At 34.8% G+C, this 26,215-nt stretch overlaps 1 protein-coding gene across 1 annotated transcript in view; it reads right to left on the reverse strand.

Moving 5' to 3' along the window:
- Nucleotides 1–26,215, reverse strand: part of TRDN (triadin) — a 111,056-nt gene that overhangs the window by 49,708 nt on the left and 35,133 nt on the right. The window contains exons 3-6 of the mRNA XM_039384440.1: nt 24,410–24,451; nt 18,996–19,139; nt 17,604–17,630; nt 4,863–4,913 (exon numbers count right to left, since the gene is read on the reverse strand). Coding sequence (XP_039240374.1) covers nt 4,863–4,913; nt 17,604–17,630; nt 18,996–19,139; nt 24,410–24,451 — 264 coding nt within the window. The remainder of the gene's footprint in view (nt 1–4,862; nt 4,914–17,603; nt 17,631–18,995; nt 19,140–24,409; nt 24,452–26,215) is intronic.

Consider the following 26,215-nt stretch of genomic DNA (forward strand, 5'->3'; position numbering starts at 1 on the left):
AGCATAAGCTATTTTTCTCCTCCCAGTTATAGGCCGAAGGTGATCTCTAGTTAGTTCAAGAGCCCTATCCTGTGTGTTGATATACCCATAGCCTCAGAGGTTGCTAATCTCAGACTGTAATGTTTACCATTACCTCTTACGGACACTGTCAGAGCTATGGTTTCCCTAATTTGGGAAGGGCAGGTGCTGCCAAAAATTAAAGTGTTCATGTTTCAGGGCTGTGATGACTGGCCATTTTTGACTCTTCAATCGTAAGTCCACCAAAATGCACTGAAGATTTTGATCTGACAAATTTAAATATGATATTTCTTAGCATATTAACTCTCCCCTGAAATGTTTTTGTGTTCAGCTTCATATATAGTCCTAAAAACTCTGTCATAGAAAATACATTACTGTCTATAGATCTTTTCCAGATTTTGTCACTTGGATATCTATTTCTTTGTGAAGGGCTTAATACATGTCCTTTTTCAAGCCTGCAGCACTCGGTACAAGCATTAGGTTTTAGAATAAGCCAGGCTGGCCATACTGTGAAACTAATTAGACTTGAACAGATTTTCTTTTCCATATATATAAAAAGAAAAAAAAAAGGAAAACAAGAAAGCATAAAAAAATATTTTTAAGGTTGCTCAGTCACACACTCTTCAGCTGAAAAATACTGAAGCTAAACCTGTTCATTCGACTTTAATTCAACAATTTTATTTGTTTTATGACACACTTTTTAATTTAAAGATCACCTCTTCTCTTTTGTTAATAGGATGCTGGATTCATCCAGAAAAAAAATTAAGAAGAATAAGTAAAACATGTAATAATAATAATAATAATAATAATTATTATTATTATTATTATTATTATAATTGCGTAAGCTAAAAATTTTCCACAACTTAAAAGAAATTTTCTCGTACTTCTTTGCAAATACCAAAAGTCATAAACTCAGAATGAACTGTTATTAGCACTGGAAAAAAATATAACACCCCAACCTAATTTTCACTAACCTAGATTTTGGAAATTGCTGAAACATTTTTATATGTCTTTGAATGAAAATTCAGCCAGAGGCAAAAAGATGAGCATGAGAAATTTCATCCTCAGTGACTGGAGTATGATAAATTTATAAATAATCTAAAATAGGAGTTCATTATGGAAAATTTTAAGGTAATTTAACAATGTATTCCAAAGTTAATATTGCTATCTACGTCACGTAAAAATTAAAAAAAAAAAAAAAAGAAACATAGCATATATGTGAGAGGATTTTCCAAATTTCAATATATATTTTATTTGCATCAAGTTGAAGACATAGTAAAGGGGGATGTGATTTAGTTTTTTTCCCATAAAGTTCTCCATAAAGGCATTCCACACCCCAAAACAGAAAGTGCAAAAATAAGAGATGTAGTAAGTAGGCACTAGTTCCATACCGAAGGGAAGTAAAAATAGTTTCCATCTGAGTAAGCCTTAAGTCTGCTGCTTAGTATAAAGCTAGGTGATGAGTGCAGTAAGCATGAAGCAGAGATTGCTCGCTCCAGCTAACTGACTAAGTGCTTGTCTACAGAGCAGCACTCTCAGGAAAGTTAAGATAAATGAACTAATACAATGAAGTTACAGTGCATTAGTCAGAGAGCATTAAATCTCTGTGTAGATGCTTTCATTCGGAAGTAAAGTAACTGTAGATGGCTATAACTTAATTCTTCTTGAAGAATTCTGAAAAAAAAAAAGGGCTTTTTCTGGAGAGGGGCATAGACTCCCAAGTCCAAATCAGTAATTTAAGGAAACCACAGCTACATCACTATCAGTACCATGTTCCCTAGTTTAAAGTTAATGCAGGCATGTTTGTAGCTGTACCTTGAGAAATCAGGCTAGACAGTCCTGTGTCAAAAATACAACATTTAATTTGATAACTTGGTCAAATTGTGTAGGTTTCTAGCATGCTATGGATTTATATGGTCCAGGTCTATTTATCTATTTAGCTGTCTCAAATACTTTGTCCTCCAGCTACAGCAAATTACATTACTGGGACAAACTATATTTATATTTATAATCTCATACTTTATCCATATGCTAAAATACAGAGAGCTTTATTCTGGCGTGTTTAATATTTCCATTATCAGTACAGCCTTATTAACAAGCCATTATGCTATGTATAGTAAATGAAATAGTCTTGAAGGGCCTGGACTCTATTTGTCAAATCAGCCTGAATTCAGAGATACTTCCTGTAAAAACCCCAGTGTGGCTAGTGTTAACCCAGAGGCACACGCATATCTGTCCTAAAATCACTGTTTTAACATATGTCTGTCAGAGGTAGCCATCATATATTGTTTTCTTCCTTACCTTACTCCAATGTATTAGTGAAGTGATTTTGGGGAAAACCACATGGTAAATCAACCTTTTCCCATTTCTTCTCAATGTCTGCTGTAATTAGAGCTATTTCCCAGAAATGCAGGACAATTAGTTTTCCATAAAAATCAGAAATTATCATTGGACCTTCCATTAGACAGAACTTACATATACTTTTATCTTGATATTTTTTATTATTGTTCTTACTTGCTGACAACATAAGGCACGGTTACAGCTTATTCATTGCTAGCAACAATAATAATTACGACACCTATTTCTTAAACAGCCTTCAGCAGCAGCTCAGAGTCCTGCAAAATCTACAAACTATCACAAAATGATGGACTAACAGACAGCTGCCCCAGGCTGAGACAGCACCATCTGTCAGCCTCTCCCCTCAGGACAACTGCTCCAGCCCTGGCCACTGCAGTGGCCCCACACTGAACTTGCCCTGGTTTATGGATGTCTTTCCTGAATTGGGAGGCCCAGAACTGGAGACAGTATCTAGATGTGGTCTCAGGAGAGTTTAGTGCAGGGGGATAATTAATCCCTTACCTCCGCTGGTTGGCCAAACTCCTGCTCATACGGTCCAGGGTGCCACTGACCCTTCTGAAAGTACTAATACATCAAATACCAAATTGGAAAGACCCTGTTTTGTAGTGAATTTGTGCTTATGTGTACACATAATCATTGAATAATTTGGTACCAGGGTTCTTAAGCGTGACCAACTGCTTTGTGGAATTATTTCTCACAGTATTTCTTCTTTCCAGGATTAAATTTACTACAGTAATTGAAATGGACATTATTGCTGGTAGTTTTTCAAAATATTTAATTAAAAGCAAATTTTAGGGCACAAGTTTGCCTGGTTCTCAATACTGTTAGAATCTCATAATTTCAGCCACTTCCGTCTGGGATTTTTATTCATTACAACTATTCTTCATATTTCGGTTCAATCTTTCCAAAATGAGACTTATGGATGGAACACCCTTGTAAATTATGGGACTCGGAATGAAAGGGTTTGACTATTAAAAAAAAATATATAATTAAATTACTTTTAAAACTCTATTGTCTCCACATGTTTGGGTGGAGAACTGAAATTCTTTCTGTTGTTTGCTGTTACTAAAAACATTCATCTTACCTCTGGATTTTTCCTATTAATAACAACAAAAGATCATGTTTGTACATATATCCTGAAGGTATTTTAGAAGGCAACAGTAAAATTCCCCTAAAGATTCATGCCTTTATCCCGCTCTAGACTGAAGCCAGACAAAATGTTTTCTAGTAGTTGATCCTTCTATGTACAAGTTGCATTTTTGGGATTAAACATGAAAACAAAACACAGAAAAAAACTATTTGTCTTGTCCTTCAGTAACTGATTGTATAATTAAAGACTGCATTATCAGGCACACACATAAAGGGACTTAACTAATGACACCTGAACATTTTTTTTTCTTTTTTTGGCATTTACAACTTCTTAGTAATCATGTCTGCAAGGTTAATGTAAACCAGTGTAATTCCATATATATGAAATGGTACTGGCTGTTCTGGTCAAGACTGCAACATCATTTGTTTTTTTAGATTACTGTGCTTGAAAAGACCATAACTGGATCCCTTGCTAATGGATCTGAGTTTGTTACTGCCTAGCTAGCCCACTGGTACCCTAAAAAATTCATTTTGATCCAACATGATTTACTTAGTAGTTGGGAAGCAGTCCTAGGCAGTCCAGAGGACCCTGATTAACACAGAACTGGTAAGCTAGCTCTAGATGTATAAAATACTATAAGAACATACTAAGAATATATATAGAAATGAATGTAAATGTGTGTGAGGGAGTGTATATGTATAACTACTACATTTAATAAGATTCCCCCTTGCTTCCTCCTACCATTACCAAGCACAGCACTGGTGCATCAGAGGGATGCTCATCAAGTTTTTTGTGGCCTAACCTTTACAGGAGAGCTTTCTTAGGCAAAAAATCTGCACACATCCCAGGGAAACTTCTTTGTTTACATGACCTCTGAAAACCAGTCCAAACCAGTTCCTCTGTGGATTTTTGGAAAGTGCCAGTTATAAGAGATTAAACAGTCTGAAAAAGAGTAGGTTCTTAAAATGGAGGCCTTTCTTATCTCTGATAAACACCTGGCTCACTTTTTACTATGACTTTTTAACTTGGATGGCACCCACTGGCCTATAAACTTACTTTCTTCCTTGCCTAACACACTTCATGCCTTTTGCACCAGAGGAATTTTCATCAACACTCTACTTTTTGCACTTTTGCTAGAAAAAAAGATTACTGGAAAAGTTTGGCCTGAGAGAATCTTATTAAGAATTTGCATTTACAATATTGCCACACAAACATAAAATTACATTATTTTTGTTACTGCTAAGATATACAGAAATTTTTGATCTTTTACGGTCAGTGTCAACTGATCTTTGGATGCTTTTACAATACATTAAACTACATTTTTGTAACGTAGTTAACAAAGACACTGTATATTACATACATATGTGTAGGCAAACAGACAAAAAACCAAAGTTACCCTTTGCTGGTGTTCGTTTTTCGTGTCTCTCCGTTTTCTCTTTTTGAATTTCTGAAAACAATGCAATGAAGATTTATTAATTTCAAAATAATTTTCACACACAAAAATATCAGATGCATTCTCATAATAAAACATTAAAAAGTTCTAATGCTTCAAGTATTATAGCAGAACCATGACTTTATCATCTGCATATTCAGAATTACATACAGTATTGTTCAATTTTATATATATATGCACAGACAATATATATGGATAAAAATCACAGCATTAAGCGTCTTTAATAATTATTCTGTTTTTAATTGAACCATATAGCTACTTTAAAAGGCAAGAAGAGGTTTTAATGATCTATAAACAGAAACATGTTGGTCATGAATCAGAAACAATATGCCCATACTAAATATTTTCTGTATGTATCTTCAGTTGTTTACCAAGATTAGCATTGTATGTTTTCCAAATTACCTTTGGAAGGGAAAAAATGTTCTTTTTGTTATGCTTTATAAAATTTTTAAAGCTCACATATTGAGTTGGTATCTCCAACACACAATAAAAGGTAGACTCAATGCCCTCTACAAATTACAGAGATACAAGTTTCCAGATTAGGGATCATCATCTGGGAGAACGACATTTTAATCATACTGTATACCAAAGCACTGAGAACTACCTTGTTAGAAGAGGAAGCAGCTACAGCATTAATCTGCGTTTTTTTTGCCATCTCTTTTGAACAAAAATCTTCAACTGTACTATTGATATTAAATTATGCTATATGCCTCCATAAGTATTTTTCTACTGTCCTTATTGTTCCAAAACCAGGATAATATTGAAAATGAAAAATGTTGAATTTTAGAAAGAGCAAACAATTAAATCAAGCTTTCATAGCCCTTTTGGTATGTAGTTGTAAAAATTTAAAGGGTATTTTTAATAGGTGTATAATAAATTCATTAAGACTATACTGAGGGCCTTTTTTATGGTATTGTGCATATATTTCCTGCAGTAGGAAACTGGTATAAAATATTGGATCATATTTGTTCTTGACAAAAGCAAATGCAGATCTCACTAGACTGTGGGAGGTACCTCCTTGTTTTTCTGTGATTAGGAAGAAATATACTTTACTGATTTACTGTATATCAGCTGAACCTGGATAGTTTTTCTTTCTTCATCTATGTGAGAATATTTTATTTCTATTGACATTTCTTCTGCTTAAATGGATGCATGAACTAGTTTAGGTAACATAAGTGGTAGGAACGGTGCAAGACAAGAACAGCTGGAGGATTGCTCCCTAATTCTGGGCACATCTGAGAAATTCTCCATGCCATTGCTCCAGATTGCCTCCAAACATTGACTCAGAGGACTTAATGAAGGCTGAGTCACTTCCTCTACATTGCTACATACAGTTGAGACATATCCAACCCAATTCAAGAGGTCACCCTACATGCAGAAATGAATATAACCCACTAAGTGATAAATCATATTCTTCCAGCAGAGGCATTCACACAGGCACATACTCCTTGCTTGTCTTAAAATGCCTCAGCTCCGCTGTGTTTTCGTCATCTGTATGTGTCTCACTACAGAAGATAGGTGTATTCTTCTCAAAAAAATAAGTATAAACATTTTTTAATTAAAAAAATTAATGAAAAATGGCTGCAAATTACTGTGGGTTTAGGAAATTTATTGCTAGTTTGACTGCAAAATATGTATGGAGCAACGACTGTACAACTGGTTGTCTAAATCAGGCTCACATTGTATCAGCAGCGAAGCTTGCTTTACACAAATATTTCAGTATGGTGCACAAAAAGATACTTTCTAGACAACTGCACTGAGAATCTCATCTAACTACATAATACACTAGTGTGTGCATATATGCTTTTATATATTGCAAAGCATCCCATAATTAAGATATCTTTACAAATGCTCCATTATAGTCTGAACCATTATAAAATATTACAGCCTGGAACACATCAATTCTGCTACATTGTAACAGGAATTTTCCCAGCACAAATAAATCTCATCTCAATATAAGCTGTTCTGGATTAATTCACAAGATAGAAAATAGTGACTATTTGCTAACTTCAAAATATTTAAAATAAGGAAAGGCATTAGATTATTGGATATTTTTTTTTGTTGTTGTTCTGAGAGTTCTGATACTCTCTACTTCATCTTTCATGACAAATAGCCTTAATTTTCTAGTAATCATATCATATCTTATTGCTGAGTTGAGAAAGTGGCTGTAATACCATAGAAGACTTACATGGCCAGTTTAAAGCATGTAATTTATCTCTATCAATGACACATTGTTTATAAGTCCTAAATATTACGAGTTTTTGTTTAGAAAAATGACAGAATCAAGCAGCAACAAGGATAATCTTTGTCACCACAGCAACCATCCAGATTCTTTATGAGATGACAGCATGGTTTATTAAATTATTGTAAAAGAGTATGTATTTTAAAAGCCATATTTCATTGTTTGTTTTCTTAAGTTATTAAGCAGACATGATAAATTATCTTTCTCCTTGCGGTTCTTCGGTTTTGAATGGATAAGTACTTTATTTCCTTAAATATGGATACTGCTTGATGCTGACTTGTCTAGACTTCAGGTCTTGTGCGGGTAAACAGAACAGGCAGGGTGATTATTTTAAATAACTTCAAGAAGAGAAGCTAGTAGTCTTCTCACTGACAATTTCCAGATGCTCAAAGGAGACACAGTTGACTATATTGTTAGCAGGCTGACATATCTATGTATTATTGACCCAAGGTAGATCCTCATAATCAGCTGAGGATCAGTATTGCAGGCAGCTTTACTGAAAATCCCTGCTGACCACATAGTCTGGGCACTAGCTTCCCCCACCCCTCACCCAGCTAATTTTCATTAACAGCATTTGACAGTGTCTAATGACAGCACAGTACTGGCCATGCACTCCAGCTCCAGGAAGATCAGGATGGGAGGAAATAATTACAGTCCCTTGAATCCATGTGAGATAGTGCGTCAGCACTTGCAGGTTTACATCTGTGTGAATGAAGAGCACAGCCTTTCATGGTAGGGAATGAGGAGATTCTCCTGGTCCTGGTTCCCTTCGTTGTCTGTGTTTGTGTTTCTGATTTTGATTGTTCATTATCTCCTTTTTTTAACATGGTAAAATAGGTGGCATTATTCTTAGCTATTTTAGTTGTATTGTATTATGATAGCATCTAGGAGCCTCAGACCACATTAATTACTTTAGGTACCACATGGGGTTTTAACACAATATAAATATCCCGTCTCTGTAACACAGAGCTTCAAACTTTGAGGGCTACATTTCTTCTATTAGTGGGAAAGCACAGCCCTGCATCTTGCTTCATTAGAGGATAAAGTGGTGACTAGCATTATTAAAACAGGCTATTGTTCTGCTATTGTTAAAACAGGCCCTAAACCTTATCCTCTGCTGAGTTTTCATCTTATAAATGAAATATACCTTTAAAAAATCCCAATAAACCATACTAAAAATGTCAATGATATGAGAGACAAAGTGAGAAAAAAAAAAGGATTATTGTTCTCATTTGAAATACAAGAATGCTTTACTGAATGTAACCCACAAACTCAGCAAAGGAACTGGGAATTTAACCCTGAGCCCTGACATTCCCCATTGTCCCTTCGTACTTAAAACCATCCTGTTTCTGCTTAAATACTACAGTGAGCATAGAATGTAGTTTTAATATATCTACTACTTTAAAGGTATAATTAGGCACGTGGAATTTTATGTGAAATGAAAAAGCATTTTTTCTATGGAAATTTTACCAGGTGGTTGTCTTTTTCATAATCTGTTACAGGTAAGACAGCACTATACCCCTTTAGTGCTTTGACATTCTTTCTCTTATAAATATCTAAGTGTGAAAAGGAAAATGAGTTCAATTCAGAGTCATAGTGTGCCAGAGGCTAATGGTTTGCCTTTGAGCAGTTAAAACTCTTACAGCCATTGCTAGCAATTTAAGGGGGCTATATCCTTGTTAGGTTATCAAGACTAATTGGTAGCAGGCAGCTGAAGAGTTGGTGGAAATAGATACTGAGGGCAAGGCAAGAGTGAGTGGTGTTAAGAGCTTTAGAAGATGAGAGAGATGTCATTTCTAATGTGTTTTTAGATGCTGTCTGTATGAAGAATTTTAGGCAACTCTCTTGCTGTTGGTATCCTCAGGAGAAATTTGCAATTGTGCAGCTGATGTCTATTTTTAATCCAGATAGTACCAGCTGGTGAGGGTGACAGTTATTCTTGTGGGGCTAGAGGGAGAAGAAAGGAAGCTAGAGCAACTTCTAGCTAACTACTAATAGATCACGTAGCTGTACTCTAGAGGGATGAAAAGAAAATCCACAACAAAACCAAAACAAATTTTGCAACAGCCAAAAATCACAGGGAAAAAAAAAAGAAAGAAAAAAGGAGCAGGAAATATTTAATTGGGGAATTAAATTAGTGTATTGTGCCTATATCCAGGACCTAAAGACAGCGTAACAGACCTTTAATACAAGCATTCAGTATTGGAAGGTCCGAGTGACACATATGACTTACTCAGGTGACTTCTCTACCAGCTTGCTAGTAGCACAGTTTTCTTAGATCTTTCCCTATTCTGGGGATTCATAGAAACTTCAGGCCGAGGTACATAATAACGCTTCCTGAAGTTATGTGTTGTAAGACCTTTCTTGAAAATGCAACAGGGACAAATTGCTCTTATTGATGAAAATGCTGAACAGTTGGTGTGCTTATTCACTGCATGAGATACCAGGCCACAGTGCCTCTTAAGTATCATTTCAGAATTGTTTATCCTTCTCTTTGGAAATAAAAAATAGAATTTAGAGTGAGAATAAAGGGGTTTTTTTCTTTTTTTTTCTTTCTTTTATATTTTGCAGAATTATACAGTGTCTCTTTCATTTGCTGTATGACACTACTGTTGACAGGGCTCACACAGTATCACTTCTCATTCTTCTTGGTCCGAACCCTCTGCTCTAGTGAATATTTACCCAAACCAACATGTTCTTCTAAATTGTGAACATTGCTGTGAAGTGACATTGATGGGCCTAAAGCTATTCAGCAAAGTTCGGCTTCTCCACCTTAGTTGCCTTTATTTCCTACACTTTGTACTTTGTTTGATATCACTAAACCGCTATCAGAGATACAGAGAACACGGTGATGTTTTATCTTATTTTTGCTTTTACAAGACTACAGCAAGGAAGATGCACTGTTAGGAAGGCATTTGCAGACAGGGTGCTTGTTATTTTCATAACAGCAAAACATCCCAGTCTGACTAAATATTTTATTATGAGTCACTCTTTCTTGATCTCCAGTTTTCTAAACTGAACTTTTTCCAGTCCTCTTTTTCTCATTATGTCAAAGATAATTAAACATGTACATATTTTTCTATATTGCTGTGTTCGAAACAGCCTTCCTTCTGCTATAGAATAAAATAGCTTAAGCAATTAATGGTGACTAGAAGTGTATCGCTATATTACTATGTACTTATTGAAAACATTTTGTCACCAAATCACAGATTGGTGTTATTGACCTTTCTATTTGTTATTATATATATTTGGGCATTTTCGTGTATCTACCAGGGCTTCTTAAAAATGTAATATCACAAATTATTTCAATACAAAAATTGTCTTTTAAGAAAATAGGGAAAAAATATTTTTCCCAAAGAGCTGAGGTAAAACAGAAAAGAAAGTAAATGGAATGGCTGTGGCTAATTCCAGCTAGAAATCCTCAGTTTACCAAGGCAAATAGAACTTGACATGGTGCACAACCATTTTTCATTTCTTTCTAAAGCCTAAATATTTTTTTTATTTTTCTTTAGTTTTAATTTCCCTCTGGTAAGGTTTCAGTTGAAGTAGAAAAGTAATATCTTATCAGAAAGGTTTTTATGGGAAGAGGGGTACTTGCAATTGTCTTTGACTAATTGTCTGGTAAGCAGCATCCTTCAGGAAGACCATACACAGACTTTTATATGGTGGAATTTCAGTGACTGTGCTTTTCAAAGAATTAAAAGGGGAAGGTATTAAAAGACCTTCAATCCGAAACATTTTTCACATAAAATTAATTTTTATTCCTAGTATGAAAATATGTTAAGACTATATTTTTCATTTCCAGACTGCAGTCCGGTACCTAAGTTCTGAAATGTAAAATAAATGCTAATTGCACTTTGATTAAAAGCAAAAACCAAACCAAAACACAGCAAAACCCTTAACCCAAATGCATCAGAGATAGAGCCATGTAATCAAAACCAGGTTTTATTTTCCTTCTGTGGAACACAAAATTTTCTTGGCAAGCTTCTCTTTATGGATTCTAGCTTACCAAGTTGTTATTGGACCAATTTTAAATTACATTTAAATAATTTCAGTTTTTAAATTTCATAATCAATTTTATCAGTCTGCCTTTAATAGAATGTACTTTTATAAAGAAAAATTCCAGGCAAGACTTGTAGACCTCTTAGTAGGGCAAAATTTTATACAAACAGCAATACATAAAATCTTTAGTTTTGACTAGTATCAAAGAAATATTTTCCCATATGAATCTATTTAATAGTTTGGGGGTTTTTGTAGGTTTTGTTGTTTGTTTGATTGGTTAGATGGTTTTTTGGTTTGTGGGGGTTTTTTGTTTGTTTGTTTTGTTTTTGTTTGGGTTTTTTGTTGTTGTTGTTGTTGGGGTTTTTTTGTGAAAGGAGGAAAAAATAGAAAAAAAGAAATCACAAGACTAACCACGGTTACTCTACTCAGCTTTTAAAAACATCAGCAGTGCAGATTATACCTTACCAAATTAGTGTGAAAATATATATTCCTATAAATTCAATCACTTCTAGATCCAACTGATTTTATTTTAGGGGTTTTGCGTGCAGAAGAGAGAGAGGTCTCTGTGGTCATGAACATGGGCTGGACTTGCTATATTGTCTCCTTGGAATAGCAGTAGCTGTGAGTAGATCTGAGTTCACTCAGAAAAATATGCAGGACCTCCAGTTTTGATGCTGTGGGTTTAACTGAGTTTTGGAAAAATTTTTCATTTTCCAGGCCAGGAATTTACTCTGTCTCAAGCACAGCATGCTCCAGCCAGTGGGGTATCTTCCTAATGCCCCCTCTTCTCAGAGTGAGAACCTCCCTAAGGTTCCATAGACAGGGCACAAATGAAGATTTTCATGAAAGTAGCATGGATAGCTTCGCTTCGGGTTTTCTCTGATTTAAGAGGATAACTTAAAGAGCTGCAAGCCTCTCTTCTGCTACCCTCCTGTCAGGGGTTTCTACTAGCCTTGTGGCTCAAAGTTCTCTCTCTATCTGTTAAAATATAGTTGGTAAGTTTGTATTAAAATTTTTCAACTCAAGTTGAAACCCAATCACAATTCTGCAATAAGCAAAAGAATTATAATTGAACATCACTATTCCCTGGTGGTACATAGTATTGTTTCATCTGGATAATATGGAAAATATTTTCTTTCCATTATAAAATGTTATTTTGTGATGGATATGCTATTGCTGCATTGATCAGCCTAAGTAAAACAAGATGAGATTGTTAAAAGAACATTAATAACAGAAATGGATGCCGCAAAAATGAAAAATGCAGAACATACATATCTGGAACAGCAGTTTAACATCTGAGAATTGAACCAATCAATGATTTTCATCTTTTAAGACAGGGTCTACTTTACACAAAGATATGCAAAATGCTTTGTAGCAAAATGTAGCCTAGGGAGACAGTGAAAGCCTTTTAGAGAGATCTGTAACAGCAACTCATATACAGAAAAGTGAACATTATCATGCGGCAACATAAAAGAAACTCAATTCAGAACACATTACCAGTACAAATAGGTATATACTTCAGGGATGATGAAACTGCACAATTATTTTTTAAGATACATATATCTTAACACAGTTGCCAGGTTGCTTCTATGGTATTCTGAATTTATTTTCTCTAGTCCATTTCCAAACTGTCTGTAGCCTTGGGTTCACAGGAAGTGGTAGGTGAATTACAGAGATGCAAAAACTGTCCCCCCACTGGGGAAAATGCTTGGAGTATGGAGAACTTTTTTGGGCTATATTTTTAACAGTTCTTATATGCTTCCTGATACATTTGCACTGGTCGCTCTTGGGCAGCAGTAAGGACTTCTGTCCCATCCGCTGAGTAATCTGAACTTTTGATCTGATCTTACATTCTTAGGTATGTAAATAGATAAAAGAAATCTAACGCACATTTTAAATTGCAGGACTAATACTTAAGTATTTGTCAGTATGTTTTTCCCTACCCTGCCTGGATACTGAAAACAGTTCTTTTTAGACTTATACAGGCTATTATATCAAAACTGCTTTCAAATCCAAATTAGCAAATTCCCTACCAGTCTTCTCTAAGCAGGTTGTTCCTGCCCCTCCGCCTTCCCTACAACAAAGTTGTAGGTGTTTGCTTGATCATTCTTAAAAGGAAATCTAGGAAATTGTCTGGCCTGAGAACCCTTCCTTTTGGGAGCACTTTGTTTGTCATTGTTAGTGCAGATCAATACCCAGGTCTGAACAAGCAGATACATTGTGCTGAATAAATTCTGACTGTTCAAACCTTGGGATGCAGAAGGGGTTAGTAAGGGTGGGTGTCTGGAGTCAGGTCTGGGGGAATTGCGCCTTGGCCAGAGTTGCTGAGGGTAACTCAGAGTAACTGACTACACCTTTAGAAGTTGCCACATTTTAAGAGCCTGACATGTATGTCTTCAGCATACTAATAACCAGCTTATTATTCAGGCAAGAATATTCTCATTTGAACTGAAGACAGAAGGATAAGGTGCTTTTCCAAAAAAAAATTTGTATTTTCCAAAATTTCTTGCAACCTTTAACAGAAATTTCTATTAAAGCATTTTTCTATCTCATACATAGTCTAACAGAAAATTAGAGATCCATCTCTACCTCAAGGAAATCAAGTTTCTTTTGATTGTCAATAAGAATAATATTATGCTAATTAAAAAACTTTTTGGTAATACAGAGATGGATAACACTGCCATGATGGTGCTTTATTTCTTAGTCTGCTTTTTAAATGAATTGTGTTTATTGAAGTGAAAATTATTTACAGTTTAATAATAACATTTTTAGCCATGGTTGTCAATGCTGAAGTGTCTGCACTTGCTTATTATTTACAGATCTTTTTTTCCAGTTTTGTGCACTAGATTTCTCAGCTCTTTTTGAAACTCACAACTGATGCCAGCAGTGTCAAAAAAAAAATTCTCTCTTTTTTTTATAATAATAATTTCTAGTAAAATGGACCAAAATATGACAAAACATGCAGCTGTCAGATAATGAATAACACGAAAAAATGAAGAACGTGATCAGTCATAACTGTTGTAGAAAGAAATTAAGCCAAAAACATATTAAGCCTGCAAGAAAGAATTAACATTCTCTATGTCTTTTGTGAAAATACCCTATAACTTTAGTATATTGAAAGTATACATTGTTAAAGACTACAGAATAATCTTTCACTATGTCCGTTGAAGAACATTGCTTTTCTAGACAAATGTTCATTCTTTTCCAATTATTAAAGATAAACATTAGTGATAAGACTTGGCCTGGCAAAAATAATTGCAATAAAAAAGGTACTTGAGAGATATTTTCATCCTTTCTAAAGGATTCTGAAGCTGATATTAGTCCTATTGCCTGAAGAAGCCCATTGTCATTACTCATACTTCTATTATCTTTGCTTTCAATTTACATCTCTAGGAAAGTGAGCTTTGCTTTCTTTCAGATCATAATTATCATTAGGCTTTTCTTCTTTCACGACTAGTCAATGTCCTTGCCACTCCCCTTGAGTTTTTTTCCAATATTTAATTGCATTGTGATACCAGCAATCTTCTTATTTTTTCCAGTTACTCTATTCCATTATAAAGTAAATTTTATGCAAACCTTTTAGCATTCACAAAGGCTGCTAGTCAACAAAGCAAAAGTGTGAAGGCTTGTCCACACACTAAAAATAAGTATGGCAATTTTTAAACAAATTCTCATCCTGTTCATGAAAACTGCAATAACTGTGGATTAAATCCAATACAAATAGTTCAAAAGCAGGCATGGCATCCCATAACGCACATTTCCAGAGTGAAATTTGAGAGAGGTTTTCTATAAAAATGTGAAAAATATTAATCTGTTCATCTTCTTGAGACAGCAGTAGTGTATTGCACAATCTCACTGTGTCTTTTTTTTCTTTTTTAGGATGTTCAAATGCCATAAGCATAAGAATCACCTAAAGAAAGACCATTCACAAAGCTATGGATAAAATTCCTGCTCAGAAGGGAAGGGACTTTGATGCAGAAATGGTCCTTTACATATACCAGAGAACACACCATAACTGAAATATTTGTGTCTGATTTCATGGATCTAGCTAACATTTTGATACCCAAGAAGTTTCCTGGTTTATTTGTGTAGTGGTCCTCCTTTGGGTCCAGTCCTAACAGTAGCCTTGTTGGAAAAATGACCGATGCAATGCTTTGTTTTAGAAAGCTTTTCTTCTAGAAGTCTTATTTCTGGACCATACAGACAACAGCACACATTAGTTAAGAAAAACTACTCAAAGAGATCTGCACCTTGTGCTGGGGGAACAGATGTTTGTGAGAGTGTTACCTGCAGGAGATCACCTGAGCCCTTGGCTCACCTCCCAGGGCTTTGCCTTCTGTGCTCATGAGCTTTAGCTCTGGGAATAAATTTCACTGCCTAAGCAGAAAAACTGTTGACTAGACTGTATCACAGAACTCTCAGAAAATTTTTGTTTAGGCTAAAGTGCTGGTAATTCAGCTTTTGATGTTTATACAATTTTAAAAGAAGTCTGCAGAGAGGTAGGAACAGCTCTGAGGGGCTCAGAGCTGCCTGTCACTGAACAGACATGCAGTACTCTGCACTGGCATTTCCAGGGGATTGGTGGCTGCAGGCCACGTATATTGTATTTCTGTAGCCCAGTAAAAGAGGTGACAAAACCAAGTATAAACAAGGCCAGATCCCAGCTGCCAGAATGAAATGGAGACCTCTAGTTACCTGGAGATGGTAAGTTATTTGAGGATGTTGTAAATGAAAGCTTATGGCTATACTCAGGAGTACTATCTTCAGCAGTCCCAGTCAAGGAACAGCTTTTAGCAGGGAGACAGATATGGGAAGCCAAATGATCTTGAGGACACATTCAGGAAATGGAAAAGCCCACTCAGAATTTTTTTACTTCTCAGGCAGATGAAGCATGTTTGAATTTGGGTCTTTTCACATCTCTGTGGCTGAGTTAACCTGTAAGACATCAGACCCTTAGGAATCACCAGCTCCTTGCCCATTTCCTTCACACCAATGATAGAAGTTCCTCTCAGGATTTATCTCCAGAGTCAGGTTATGAGCTTTGAATAGTAAGGAAAATGTTCCAAACCAGCAGTTAGATACTTAGCTCCTTGGATGGAAGACTTTTAGGTCCAAACAATTGTCTCATTTTATCACTTCCAATTAAGCAACTTCCACCTTATTTGGATGGTTTCTCTGAATTGTGTTTACAGACTTGTGTCCCAATGCAAAGGGTTAGGGCTGAGTGTGTCACTGATTTTCAGAGAAGCAGGGATTGCAGTGCTGAACATGGTGTTGTCCGTAACGTTTTTACAGGTAATACCTTCCCAGACATGAAGAATCTTCATGGTACTTCCAGCCTGGCCAGCTACACTGGCCCATGGTGAAAAAACATGGATGTACCTAGCATCCCTGCAAACAATAGTCCACAGCTTCAAACTCTGTGCACCCCTTTTTAAAATTAACAATGCATTTCTCTCTCTGGGAGAAGAGACAGAGTGGTGCTGAACATTTTACAATTCTTACTGATGGAGTAAACAGATGGAATGTTTTCCTGCACTGTCTATAAGTTTTCCTAAAAATGAAGGATCATCCATAGAAAGATGATTCATCCCGGTCTTCAAGCCTATTAATTCCTTGGATGCTCTATTGAGAATGACAAAATATGTCACTAAATAGAAGCTCGATCCAGTTCCAATTAACTTCAGAGAAAACTGGATTGTGATCTCAGCAGCAACTGGGGTGATAGATTCTTCAACACAGGCATTTACCTCTTGAGAAATTGATGAATATCAAATTCAGATCACATGGGGCTGGTTCCATATCCTACAATTCTCAGCCTTTGCTCCATATGGAGAAAAAACACACCCTAGTTTTGAAAAGCTTTACATCATATCATCGATAACTCAAGCCTTCTAATACATTTTCATTTTGATTTAATAGAAGTTGAACTTTAGTTTTATGTTTCATCATAACAATTTAAACATCTATAAAGATTTATATTATAAATCCTATTTACTTCACTTGTCTGCTTTAAGAATTCAATTATAACTAAGTACTTTTTCTGAAGACTCAGAATCAGGCCTTATTTTAGAGTCCTGTGTTGGCACAAGATAAAATGCTTTTACGGTGCCTCATTATTTCTCACTATATATTCTTTCCATAGTATTCTATAGTATTATTTTTGATTTTTATTTCTATCCAGACATACATGTAACTCATTGATATTAACAAGAGTCCCACATGAAGGGCAAGGATACAGATAATATATCTATAATTCTATTTTTTATGATAATTTTTAAAAATTTCTGGGTAATAATGGAATACTCAAGAAGTCTCACAGAACAGCAAACAGCACAGCAAGTATTCTTACTTGAGTTTCTTTTATATCACAGATATACTAGTTTATTCTTAAAATAGGTGCAAAGTATTTTCCCTATATATTAAAGCAACTGACCAACCTTTTTTCATGGAAGGTTCCACTTCACCTAAACCAAGAGAAGAAAACAAATGTCAGAGAAAAGATATTTAAAAAACCCCAACATTTTTTCTCATGTTTTCTCATTTTAATTTCAAAAAATAATTTCTCTTCTTTATATACTAAATGGCAAGCGTCTATTCTGAGATTTTGAATTTTTCATAAAGATTCTCTTACCATAGAGTTTTGGGTGGATAAATTCAAGGTGCACTAGTAACTAAGGAAAGATGCAAATCTGTGTTTGTGCTTCTGAATATTAATTTGTAACTACAATCTACAATTTGCTTTGTTTTACGCACGTTTCCATGTTTTAAGGAAAGGCCCAGTAGTTTGGGTTTAGTTCCAAATGACACAATGTATATGCAGTTTTGGAAGATTGTAAATCTAGCAATGCTTCCAGTGAAATCCAAGGCAAAAAAATAAACTATTTCGGTGGAACTGTGAACACTTGATTGCTGCAGCATGTTATTCCACCTCCATGTAGGACATGACAATTTAAAGGCTTGAGCCTGAATGACTGTGGTTAGTGTGCAGCCTCAGCTGCACTGACTGCAGCACAGAGCTCACATGCACTTAGTTTTTATATACAGTGCTAATATATTTATTACATAAGATGCCTTACTGCCTTTTCATACTGCTGGTTGATATCAATGAAATTCCACCTGGGCTAAAAGCTGCTAGGACTAAGGTCTCCAAACACCTAGTGAGCATTCAGATCTTGCATTTTTCTGTGTTGGGTATTTTATGACCTTTCATACTGCCATTAACACTTACACACTCAAGTATTTGAAAGCTTTTGGGTTCTTTGGGAGCTATTAAACTACAAGAATGAACTCTGATCAAATTTTACCAAGCTCTCCATATTTCATCTTTTCTGTTTCTCAACCATATGAGAGGCTGGCTTTCTACTAGTCATAAATCTTATCTCAGAATAGGATGCCCAGTTCACAGACTCACACGCAGCAGCCTCTTAGTGCTCATATATGATGCTAATGTAAAAAGCTCGTGAACATATTTAAAAGGTAGAAATTTGATGACACGTAAAGTTTATGAACAAGTAGATAGAATTCAATTTCAGTACATGTTGCTTTTTAATTATATTCTGGTATAGCCAAATTAATGCTCTTTACTTTAAGATGTAGTAATGGCAATATTTAATTCTGACAGCTTTTCTGTAATGGTACATTAAACATGAGATGAAAGCTAACAAAGAGACCAACTTACTGATCGGAATAGCCAGTAGATGCTTTATGAGCAACAATGTTACTTTTCATTTTGTTTGATCTTGTCTGTGAGGTTAAAAGGTGAGTAAACCAGCATAATGCATGTAAAACAGAAGTTAGAGCAGTTACAGAAGTCTTTACATTACAAATACCTTCATCACTGTCATCATCATCATCATCACTCCATACGATGTCAGAGAGTAAAGAAAAAAAGCCATATATCCAATCAGCAGATTCTTCCAGTGTCTCATGAATGATTCTCAGTGGTTCTGTGCTGAGCTTGTTAACAGATCTTCCTGAGTGCAGAGTATAAAACAAAAGTGGTTTAAAAAAAAACAACAAATAACTCCTTCAGTGATAAAAGTTACTCTTCATTTTATACAGGACTAATTAGACCACCTCTTTTAACAGAAATAAGGATTGTGAATGTTAATTTTTATTATTAGAGGATTGGAGGACAGCTCTCCTTCCTATGCAAGACTGGTATAAACTGTATCCTATTGCACTTGCTATTTGCAGAGTGATTAGGGACTCAGTGTACAATTTGGTCTGATGCTATGCTTCAGGTTCTGGCTCTCCTTCTGAGGCTTGGTTGGACAAAGTATAAAAGTAGATTTGCTTCTACCTAACATTCATTGTTTTAGATAAGCTCTTCCTTTCAGCTGCTTTTTTTTTCTTTGAGTCAGGTCCTCTACGTCTTAATGGCTGTTTAGGATTCAGTGCCATCAATTTCCTGCTCTTCATATCACATGTCCCCCTGAACCTGTTCCCTTACACAAGTTCTGACTAAGGAAATTGCTGAGTGCTGATTTATTTACTTTGTTTATTTTCATTGTCTTCATCCATTGAGATGTAGAGATTTAATTTTTTCAACTGATATGCCACAGATACTCTTCTAAAGCATTAACCAGGAGAATGAATAACTAATTTAGGCTATTAAAAAGTAAATCTACGACCCAAAACTCACTTCATTCTAATCTAGAGATGCCGAGGAGTAGAAGTCGACTAATAGTATAGACATGGCCAGAAGTGTCTTAGCATAACAGAGGTTTTGATTCACAAGCAGGGATGGTTGAACTTTGGACAGCTGCCTTGATTTCCACTGTGGATACCCACTCCCCTTTTATCCACTGGTTGCTTACAGAGGGCTCAGTTGTTTTTACAGCCACAGGCTTTTACAGCCGCAGGGAATACAGCTGAAAACTAAACAAGAACTGGTATCAATTTATTTGAATATACTCATCTATCAAGTAGCAGTTCAAGAACTGCTTCACAGGTAGCAGAGCTGTCTCCCCTGGGCAGGCAAGGGAGATGCTCAGAGAAAAGCAAGATCAAGAGCAGAGGAAATTATTCCAACCACCCCAAGGCAAGCCATCTTTGCTCATGAATCAGTCTTCAACATCATATCCTGGTCTTTAATTCATGACATCTTCATACCCCAGTAAGAAAAGGTATTAGAAATTAGAAGTCTCTGGAGGCAAAATTTTCCGGTCATACCCACACTAACAGGCCCAAGTTGCAAATCCTGTTTAACACACGAAGTTTAGAAAAATCAGTTTGGAGCTGTATAGTTGACACTTTATTGGTGTTTGCAAAATGAAATTTTGTATTCAAACAGATACTGTGATCTCACTTGAGGTCTGATGCAAGTGGACAGGCCTGGAAAATTATCTCGTGCACAGATCTTCTGTTTAACTTGTATTTCCAACGTTTTTGAATTGTAATGCTAACAGTAATGATGTGTCCTAAAATTCTGAAGAACGTGATAGCAGCTAATGCTAAAGTGAAAATTACAACTGATTAAATCCATGCTTTTAGCTCTACCCACAACTTTGACAACAGGTTCTACTAGGTCCCTAGTAGAACAAAACACACTAGAAAAAAAAGAAATTAAACAGTTCTAGTGGTAACAAGTACAGAGAAAGATTCCATTTATCTCAAACACATGCAAAGAAAGTCAACCATTCCCAGAAGATTTGCATATTCTTGCTTCAGGAGTGAAGATGAAAGAATGCAGATTTTCATAACAAAGTTTGAGTTTGATATTTTCATGTAATTTAATTTCATTTTTTTTATTTACAAATGTCCAACAATGGAATAGTATGATGAGATTTTTTAAGATAGTTTTGCATTCAATATATTCAGACTGGATCAGCTGTCTTCTGTCCAACTTTTCATTTCTTAGTAAACCTTAGAACACTAATTATTTTAAAAGTAAGGTCACAATTTTCTTTTTTTTTTGCTAGCATAAGTTATATAGTGTGTAATATATAATTTGTAACTAATCTATAGCTATAAACTATAACTCTGATGACATATCATCTATAAACTATTGTGCTGGGAGTAGAAGGGGCAGGATCTTGAATTTAAACTGTAAAGAGCTTTTATGAATACAGAGTATTTCTCAGACAGATACAGGCTGTGACGTTCCACCTTTCCCTGAACTTTTAAGAAGCGACTGAGCCAATTGTTTCCCTTAGATAATGTAGTAAAAAAATTACTAAATGCCTGTTGAAGGAGCAAGGAGGGGAAAGGAAGTAAATGGATACTCATGAGGTTAAGCTTAGGCATGAAACATACAATTAATATTGAAGAATTTTGTTGACAGTATGTAATTTCCTTTCATCGCAGCTTTAAGTTTAGATTATCCTACCAAGGCAAATGTATCTGAAATGTTATTGAATCCCTGGTGGTTTCTAGACTCCCTCAAAAGCCAATGCAGGTAAACATATTGTGAACTTCTGAAGGCAAGTCTCTTGCTTTCCACTGAAATCTTTTTTAGTATTATATGAATTAATTTCCAAAGATGTCAATTTCTTTCCATTGACTAGAAAGGAAAGGAAGCCTGAAAAATAAGCATGGACATGACATCTTATTTTCATACGACTGAGGTATGGATCCTATTAGTGATGTCATGGGTCCTATTAGTGATGTTATTTCATATTTAAATCCTATTTGTCATTGTACACTTAGGTTAAGCACTTAGATCTGTAACTTTACACTCATAATTAATTCCAGGTCAGTACAACTATTCACATTGATAAATTACTTACATTCTGCAACACTGGTGCCAACAAAAAGGCTTGGCTAGAACATTTTGTTTTGTCATGTTTTTTTATTACTTGGTACAACATAAGAGATGTTTTGTGGATCAGTTAAAGTTTATCTGTACTTCTGCTAGCATGATCACTGTGATGAGAATAATTAACAGTTTTGCCTTTTCGTTTTCAGTGAGAAGTCAAAATTCTAAGTCCAAAACTTTCTGGAAAATGCTGAAACTTGTAAGAGTTAAAGCTGACTGAGAAAGAATCCCAATCAAATTGAAGGACTTTGTATGTTACTTTTCAACAAAACCTTATTGTAGGAAAACTCAGTTGTAGAAAGTTGGAGAAAGCTTTTTATCTACTATAGATATCTGCATAACAATTTGGAAGCTTGTTTGGATTTTCTTTACTAAAAATATGCAAATTTCTTTAAAATAATTCTCTAAGAAATAATTCTCTAAGAAATAATTTCGGACATGTTGTAGGTATTTAATACTTCTAAAAAGTCCCTATGTAATTTGAAGCTGGCACATCAAATTCTTTGTAGCTCTCTAGCATTATTGTACAGAAACAGGAATTTGATTAAAAATGTGAAAACAAGAATTCTGAACAATTAATTTCTTCATTTTTAAAGTCTCCTTGGCTCACAATTTTAACTCCAATTGATTTGAAAATTGAATTCATAACTTTAATGATAATTAATATCTCACACTTAACACAGCTCCTTGAAACCAACCAATGACAGATTTCTCAAGTCCTGCAATTGGCATTAAGTGTGTTCGTGGGATAGAAGATAATTTTGATAAAGTGACAAAGTAACTTCAGTAAAATTGTGGTATGTTTGAACAGAAAAATGCTTTGTTTCATAATGGGTCCTTTAACAGTGACTTTTGGAAACAAGAGTTGAGTAATCACATGGTATGGTTTGCTGTAATGCCTCAAGCAAATTTGGTTATGTTTCATTGTCTGTGTCATCTATTCCTATGAAGTGCACTACAATAAGTGACTAATTGATTTATCTGTGCAAATTACTTCAGTAATTATTCCAGTCTTAATAACTTTACCACAAATATAGTCCCCTATAAATCTTTTTTGTTTGTCAAATTGTTAAATACAAATTCAGAGTTCAATCTATGCTAAAGTGGTTTTTTTTTAATGAATTAGAGCAAATTAGTTAATAATTGTTAGATTTTCATCAATTACATATTTTGACTTCAGTGAATTGAATGCAATTAAATTACAAATGATGGTAATTATCTGGTGTAAAGATTGATCTATGAGATATAAACTACTTCATTGATACTGACAAGGTACAGATGATGAAGACAGAATTTGTGTCATGTTTGATAAAATACAAAAGCCTAACACTAGTTTGTGATAAAATATATTTTTAGTAAAAAATAAAATAATTAAATATGAAGACCTGTATTTTAATTTGAAAATTTATCTCTTAAATTTAGTAGTAATAGTACTTTATTTCTACACTGTGAATTAAGATACTAAACTCAATACAAACTTAAAATCTTCCATTATTAATATTCCAGTTTATCAACATAGCTGTCCTTAGGTCTTATCTTTCTGTTTCAGAGACTAACATTTTTATAGCACTAAGCTTAAGCACCAGAAAAAAACTTGGACAGGTGTCATTGAAATATAAGTATAAAAATAATTATTTAATTTTTATACCTATAAGTATATTGAATTATTGCATATAAAAACAATACCAAAAATGCAGACTAAGCATTTCCCAGTAATTTCCATTTTATAAGTACTTATATTGTAAATATGAAGACTACAGCCTGTAGTTTAAATCTTCCCTGTCTCTTTCTAATATCAGCTTTAGATAATTGTATTGAGGTCAAGTCCATAGAGAAAACCTCACCTGAAAGTGGACAAAGAAGTAGGCATAACTAGAACCTACTCACCAAAATTTAGAAAGAAATTCACAAACTGTCATAAAGTATTAGGTAATTTCAGGTACTTTTGATATAGCTGTACATGTGGACAGGAGTGTATGTTTAGGATGGGTTTTACATGTAATTTATATGGCTTGATTTGGTCTCAGCTGGAAGGTTTTGATTTGGTTGGTAGGACCCTCATTAGGTGGCTTTTTCTGAAACAGACAGACATTTTATCTAAAATAATTTGAAGCTTTATTTTTTCCTCATTCTATGGGTTCAGTTCTCTGACTAAGAACACAGATCTTAGCTTCAGGTTAAAAAGCTGTTAAGTAATTGTACAATGGCATTTTTAAAGGACATTTAAAGTGTAAAATTAGTATCTCAGCTTGACACCATTTTCTGGGAATCGCCTGACTGGAGTCAACTCTTAGCAGTCAGGTCTACTTCAAGCACAATGTGAAAATCAGGAATAGGCTGTTGCAATGAACTTTGCAGCCCCAGCCATCCAGAGTTGGGGTTAGCTGAGAAGCAAGGCTGCCACATCCTGGCACTCTGCTTGTGCCCATGCTTTGTTATCATCGCACACACGTATTCAGAACACTGCAGGCAGAAGGTCTTTACCAGGTGGTAAACAGGGATCATCGCAATGTTGTGAATAGGTGTCTATAGCTGATGGCAACAGGATGAACCCCAGAAAGGCCAATAAAAAAAAAGGAAGAAACACCATTAGCAATGATGAACATTCTCAGCTGTCTCTTGGTTAAAGGAAACACTTAAGGAGTGAAGTGAGGAGTTTTTTTAATCTCTGTGGGGCTGCTGTTATGAAGCAGAAATTGGAGTTCATTCAAAAAAAACCAATATGATCTAGGTGTAAGATAATACAGCATGAATCAGAGCAATGTGAAAATATGATTGAATAAGATACAGGTATTTTCACAAGTTACAAACAAATTCTATTACTGAAAAGAATAAATCACATACAGTTGATTCTAGTTGAGTTACTTCAATTTCTTCAACAGCAAATAACCAAAGAGTTGCATCACTGCAATTGTTACTGAAGTGAATTATTGGTTTGGTTTGCTTGTTTAAAATTAAAAATTTCACAGATACCATTATGCACCTGAAATTTGGTTTGTGTTTTTTATCCCATGAAGCATATTTAAGCATGAATTCTCCACTTAAATCCTTCCCTATTCATGGAGACAGTTTCTAAAATTTCATATTTTCAACTTCATGACCTCATGAAGTTTGATCTATCACAATTTATCATCTTTTACATGCTAGACCTTTTGGGATGAATGCAGCACTTGCAGCACTGCAATACTTCATAGACTGTCATTCTTTCCAGTGTAAACTCATTTTCTAGGGGTTTATAACTCAGCTATGAGATCCACTGCAGAGTGAAACATGGCAAACTAGATGTCATCTGGGCAGCCCTTCTTTAAACTGGAATTTGGCTTAAATTCCTTTAGTTGTTTTTATCATTATGAAAGAGAAAAAAGTATTTTGTAGGTTTTGGGTACATTAGTTGAAGTCTCGTATAATTCAATTAAGAATTTCATTAAGAACTTTGAAATAGATAAGCTGTTTAATCATGCTTTGGATTGACACTTGTAAATACAGTAAAAATTGTATTTCAGAAGACTATAGCACTGTTTTGATAAATTCCAGGCTAAGAGTTGGACTTGATGATCCTTGTGGATCCCTTCCAAATCACCCTACTCTGTGATTCTGTGATTTGCCTAGGGTTTTGCATGTCTGAAAAAGAGACAAAATTATCTGTTCCACTAAATTTTCTAGTGCTTTAAACTAAGACAGAAGTTCATTTTTTTCCTAAATAAGTGCAGAGGTATTATCAGTTTTAACATTGGTGAATATGTTGTAAATATAAGAGCATATATAAGTACACTGTTTTTTGCATATCTTAAAATTTCCAGTGAACATGAGTCCAACAGGATGACTACAGTGAGATAATATTGCAGGAGAAAAATGTGTGTATATATTCCTAATAATGATTATCTCACAAAAAAAATAGAAAAAAAAAAAAGAAGAAAAGAAGAAAAGAAAAGAAACCCAGTAGAATAGCCATATTTTGCTGAATTCCATGTCTCCTAATGAAAAAATGCTCTGGACCTAACAGGTTTTGCATCTTACAGTTTTACTGTGAAAGAGGCTAGGGAAAATAATGTCCATGTCAGTAATAAAATACAAGTGGTTTAGAGTCATGTTCTTTACTTTTGTGCATCTTTTTGCTCCAAAATATAGATTTTCATGTGACAAATGGTTCTCTAATTTTCATTTGTTTTCCTCTGCTGGAGAATAATAATTGATATATTCTATGCATACTACCCAGGGCCAGCCAAAACTTTCTGTGATTACGAGACAGTAATAGAAATGACCATGAGTTCAGGAAGCGAAATGGTGCCT

Source organism: Pipra filicauda, unplaced genomic scaffold (genome assembly GCF_003945595.2).
Source record: "Pipra filicauda isolate LSUMZ 115617 unplaced genomic scaffold, ASM394559v2 scaffold354_size748207_pilon, whole genome shotgun sequence".
Lineage (NCBI taxonomy): Eukaryota > Metazoa > Chordata > Aves > Passeriformes > Pipridae > Pipra > Pipra filicauda.